The 6,000-nt window shown below is 34.7% G+C and overlaps 1 protein-coding gene across 4 annotated transcripts in view; it reads right to left on the bottom strand.

The window, feature by feature from the left end:
* The window catches only part of CSNK1G3 (casein kinase 1, gamma 3), a 52,172-nt gene that overhangs the window by 11,493 nt on the left and 34,679 nt on the right, over positions 1-6,000 (bottom strand). For 2 of the 4 annotated variants that reach the window (XM_010000460.1, XM_010000461.1), the window contains exons 8-10: positions 4,353-4,501; positions 3,366-3,461; positions 2,630-2,725 (exon numbers count right to left, since the gene is read on the bottom strand). In XM_010000460.1, coding sequence (XP_009998762.1) covers positions 2,630-2,725; positions 3,366-3,461; positions 4,353-4,501 — 341 coding nt within the window. The remainder of the gene's footprint in view (positions 1-2,629; positions 2,726-3,365; positions 3,462-4,352; positions 4,502-6,000) is intronic. The other 2 variants (XM_010000462.1, XM_010000463.1) reach the window with 1 other exon arrangement.

Raw genomic sequence — 6,000 nt, 5'->3', positions numbered from 1 at the left:
TAGGGAAATAAACAATTCAGTGGTACACAACTGACATTTCTGGGAACTGAGGCATACTTGTAAAGACACAGGAAGTTATTGATTGTATTGCTGGGTGGTACAAACTGCTCTCTTAATAAAGCAACACAAACTAGAAAGACAGACTGCCACACTACAGCATTTTTATCTTATTCTAAAGCAAGGTAAGTGGAAGAAAGGATGTGAACTGTTTTTATAGATGCGTTCCTTATATAGCTCAATTTGACATGATTAAGCACTTGAATTTATCGCTAAGGCCTGGAGAGTCTGGAATAACTTAACTAAATGCAGAAACCAGAGTGTTTACTATTAATGAACAAAGTACTTAGGAACTGAAAGTTTCCCATTTGAACATCTATACTATGACCATAAAAATATATACTGACTTACACACACCCCACAACATTCAGTCTGCTTGAATTTAACATGTCACAGTGAAGAATCACTAACACGTTTTAATACTCTTATACAAAAGGACCTGAGATTACATCAGCAATACTACAGATGACAAATGGCAGTGACCTAAAAAACAGTCACCACTTTAAAACAAATTCTCTGCCAGATTTTCGTATCTTGCTGAAAAATGGATAATTCAGCATAAACCTGATCCTAAAGATGAGCAATGACTTGCATATGCCACCAAAAAGACACTTTAGTTTTGTATCCTAGACTCAATGTTGTTTTGAAACATTATCTATGGCACTTTCAGAACTTATCTTCTCAGGCACAATTATGAACCCAGCTAAACTAGCAAGTTAACCGTCCAACTTAACAGCATGATTCAGATAGTATCACTATACCAACAGGGTATTTGACAACAGCCAAGGGTCCAAACTTCAAAAGAAACCTGAAAGTATTACGTAGTTTTTTTAAGTGCCTTTAATGAGGAAGCATGACCACTCCACATTAAAAAGCAATCCAAATAAACCAGCTTGAAAATACCCTACTGTACAACACATGATATTCAAAGACAGAGATCAAATGGCTGCAGTTTTGCGCACTGCCCTTTTTACATGGCAACTGTTTATAGCCTCAGCTTATCTAAGTGATCTGAACTTGGAATGTCCATATCCTCTTAGAAAAAAAAATGAAGGCCATTACACTGACAGAAAGGAATATTACAGGTATTTCCCAGAAAATGTTGTCCCTGCCCCCAAAGGGTATTTAACATATATTACAATGGAATAAAAACTCTTGCAATCATTATATTTAACCTGAGGAAGACTAAAAAGGTTTCTGAAGTGCAACAGTTGCTAAAACAGTGATAAAGATATACAATTTTGAAAGTTCAATTAACAAGAATTTAACAAGTGAAATACATATTTTTCTAACCTGAAAAGTAAAAATAAAGAGTTAAGAAGTGTAACAATTTTAGAAGAGACAATTTCAATTCCAATTTCGATTTCACATCACTATTCTGTTCTCCAGAGACAAATTACTACCTTTAAAATCGATGTTATTGAAAGAACTATCATAATTCTAAACATATAGATAAAGTTTGTTAATGGGTAGCACAGAACAATTTTTAAACTTTTCTTGAATACAAATTCATAATTGTAATGTACTAGCTTTTCTTACATGACTTGACAGTAGTTTCTAAAGCAGCAAAATTTAGAGAATGTTAAGTTTGTACTGAGTTGCAAAGTATTTTAAGAAGATATGGAATTAGCACACTGAGGAAACTACAGCACTGTTTTCTTTATGCTGGACTTCTCATTCTTTCTTTAAGCATTGAAATTTTTTTTTCCAAACCAGTATTTCAGATGAAATGTATCTAAATCAGATTGTCAGAATAAAAAATGCAACAGACAAAAAAATATTTTTTCACCAAACAACACTTCACAGAACACAATTATTTTCATTTCAGACTGAAAGCTCAAAGCCTTACTAGCCTTTGCCGCCAGTATTTTGGATCCTTCTATATTAAATTCAGATTTCTTTGTGCATTACCCATCTCGTCTCTAAATATATTAGAAGAGCAAGACACCCAAAAATAAAATTAAGAGCAAATAGGGAAAAAACAACAACTCTACAAAGATAGAATAAACTAATAAGGGAAAAAACTTTGATTTCTACTCACTTTTCCACTAGTAAGTGTGCAGTACTGCTTATAAAGCATTCTTCTAGTCATCTTTGCTTAAACTTTTCTGCTTTTGTTTGAAAAATAGCAGTAAAGTTCAAGCAGAGATCACTACTTAACACTTAATTTCAATTTTGTTTAAAGAATAAAAAAAAACACGACTGGAATAACACCAAATGCAGCAGATAGTGTTTTGTTGCTAATACAACTAAGTAATACATCAAAAGACTAAACTTCAGTTGCTGCCACTGAAGTAAGTGTATATACCCTCAAAAAGAGAGGCCATTCCATTGTTTTAGGCTTTCACTGAGAAACATGTAGCAGAAATTTCACGTACAAAAGTACCTATTGTTTTCTACATCTGTTTTAATTTCAGTTAGGCAATTGTGAGGTAGGGAATAACAGGAACATTCTGAACATTGCTGAAGAACACACTTAATATAAAAACAGGAATTCTGTCATGCGCTACAAAAAATTAGTATTATATAATGCAAAATTACTGATTAAGTCATTAAAAGAGGCAGAAAATACCTGTACTGAGCCACCATGTCTGTCAGCTGCTAGATGAGCCCTCAAATGATGTGGATTGGCTTGCTGTGAATCCCAAGCTGCTCTATGATCTGTTGACTATCATTTTTTAATGCATTAGGAATACATGCAAAAGAAATGAAATTTATAAAAAAAACAATTCCTGCATTAATTATTATCTATTGTTTTTTAAAAGCACTGAAGTACTAAGTACTCAATTCCTATATAGTTTGTACATCAACATTATCTGCATACTTACACACGGAGAAGCACAGTAGCTAAAACCTCAAAATTTCTAGTAAGAAACAAAGTCCACCAAAACAACCCTGTAACTTGGCTTAGGTAAATAGACAGATCTAAATTCCTGTTTTTTACCACCTTTGTCATTATCCTGTTGTTTTTTGATTGTTTTTAAATTAAAACATTATACACACATGCTAGAACCTCAATAGGTGATATAGCATATGGGTAAGTCAAGCGTTTAAAAACAGAGAACTAAAATTTAAAGAAATATCAGCAGAGCGAAAAATCCACCACTGCTGCAAATTATGTTACATCATAGAAAAGAACAATCAACCTTTTAGGACACTAAGATCTACAGGTTTAGAAGTACATCAACAATTATCTACTTAAATACTGAACTAAATTTTATTTTGGAGTTCTAATAGAAGAAACAACATAGCACAAGCCATTAGACAAAATACAAAGTAATGCTGACAATCTTACATGAGCAGTTTACCTGATTTTTGGACTGCTGCATTTTATCTCTGTGCTGATATGCTTCTCTGTTTGAAGACAGTGCAGGGTCTGAATGTATTGAACCCACTGGAGTAGGCTACAAGTGTAAATAATATGTAGCAACTGGTAAAAAAATAAGCTTTTAAGTCTTATGAGAAGTTACTAGTTTGTAATAGAAATTAATCTGTAAATCTGATAGTTTCCTGTAACTGAGAATTATCAAATTCAAGAAAATGTGTCACTATGTACATACTAATACTGAGGAGAAAAAAAGGCAAACCATGACTAGTACAATTTCATGAAGTAGCAATTCTAAGTATTATCAAACATTATTTTTTTAAGGTCTTCAGGCTGATTTTTTCTGCAATTAGCAGCTAGGACATTCTGATGAGAGTCTGAAGAAAGGCTTAGTTTTTAATGCTAAACACTGAAAAAAGATTTAGCAATAAAATACTATTATTCTTTCACAAACAAGGAAATTCAGGGTAAACTGTATAATCCAAAATTGTCCACCTTAGTGATGAAAACTGATATTCTACGTCATATTTAAATGCATATAAAGTATAGACAGTTTCACATACAGAACTGAGGAATATCGGAATTATAGCTCAGATGCAAAGAAGTGACTGCTCAGCATTTTAAAAATACTGGGAGCAAGAAAGTCCCCAAAGCAAGAAAATGCATGCAATAATGACATCAGCTGTAGATTTTTAAACTCCTTCAAATCAAAGATCAGTCTGAATTCCTACAACCTCATTTGGATTGAACAGAGATTTACTTTGATATAACGAGTACATGTTTGGAAAAAGACTCAATATGAAATTCCGCAATGCTTGAATATGCCTCTGAAAAAGGATTGGTAATACCAGCTGTTCACAACTCCAATGACAGCCATGAGATGCACAGGTATTCTGAAACTCACAACTAAGTGGCTCAAAACCAATCACACAAAAAGCCTGTATGTTACTAATACTTTAATTGTACTCACCAGCTGTTTCCCGATCCAGTCATATTCATAATCAAACATATAGCCTTTCCGATCCAGTAAGTCTGTAAAGAGCTTTCTTAAGTAGTCATAGTCCGGCTTTTCAAAAAAATCTAGCCTTCTTACGTAACGCAGGTATGTAGCCATTTCCTCTATAATAATAAGAAATGTACATAATTGTAAAACCTGCTCTAATGGCACTCAAAAAATGGTAATTATTACATTTTATAGAAACTTCTACCTCTCATCATAAAACCTGAACAGTTATTCACCGTGAATTTTCAGATAAGTTTCTTAATGGTAACAGTATTCTTCAAGATACACTGCCATATTCTAAACACATCCTACCAAGTAACTCTCACACTATTTTCCCTTTACGTTACCGTTGAGATCTTCCATTCAATCTTCCAATCCTGAGGCACAGTGCATAAAAAAAAAAGTAGGGAGAAATGCCTCTACTTTTGTAAATCTTTTTCCCAATTATTTGTAGAAAGATGAGCCTAAGAAAAGGTAGAGAAGGGCATATACTAAAGCAGACAGAGCACGGACTACGTCTCAGAGAACGCCTGTTACTGGAATGTAACCTTCCTTTAAGGCAGTATCCACATATACATTCTAAAGTGGGCAACTCCGATTGTCCAAACAAAAAGCACTCGGTATAGGCTGTTAAGCTGTGACTATGGAAGGCTGCAACAGTATTGAATGCTTCAGGCATCAAGTTACATGAAGGTGTTGAGCAGAAGTGGCAAATATCCTGAATAGAAATGCTAGAAAGAAGTACTAAGGTTACATGAACTCTTGTAGAATAACTTCTGACCAGTGTCAGTTTAGTATCACTGTTTAAATACTACGTCAGCATACAAATGGAGATTCATTTGGGTAGGTGTTACATGGAAATTAAGATTCTCCCAGTAGTGGAGACCAGGGAGACTTCTGAAAGGACCTGGACCTGTAAATATAAAAGGAAAGAGCTTTCCTAGTCATTAAAGAGTATGAAGTAACAGACTGCATACTAGCAGTCAGAATCTTCTAGTTAAACCAGAGCAGAGCATATACAAGTCCCATTCTTGATAATGGGTTTAAGCTATGAAAGGCTTCCAAGACAGTAACTGTAAGGAATGAGCATCCTTATGGATAGAACAATAAAAGAATCCAAGAGCTGAATGACAGAACCCATGAATATCGGAAGCACAAGCATCAAATCCCATTGAGAAACTACTCAACACGTGTGAAGACATTTGCAGTAACACCTTCAAGGAATCAGTGAAATAAGAGGCATGTGGAAATACAACTGTCTAAGAACAGATGGTGAGAAGAGACTAGCTTTAACAAGCTAGTTAAAGTCCAAGTCCTTCCACTCCAGCAAGCACTATAGGTGTCCTGGCTTGAGTCAGGATTAAGCTGTTTTTCTTCTTACTGTTTTGTTGTGGTTTTTTCCTTTCCAGTAAGCTTTCCTTTAACTAATAGCAAAGTGTCCCAGCTTGGGCTGACAACAGCTGGAATGTTTTTTAACTGCTGGGTCTTCAAGGTCACATCTTTGCCCTGCCAGCTCAGACACTACAGGGAGATCTATGACCCCCCGTAGGAGGCTGAGTTAGACAGCAAAATTGGCTGGAGATATTCCATTCCATATATCTACATAAGCTCAGAG

This window comes from Chaetura pelagica, unplaced genomic scaffold (assembly GCF_000747805.2).
Source record: "Chaetura pelagica isolate M959 unplaced genomic scaffold, ChaPel_1.0 scaffold16, whole genome shotgun sequence".
Lineage (NCBI taxonomy): Eukaryota > Metazoa > Chordata > Aves > Apodiformes > Apodidae > Chaetura > Chaetura pelagica.
This window is presented reverse-complemented; position numbering and strand designations above follow the sequence as displayed.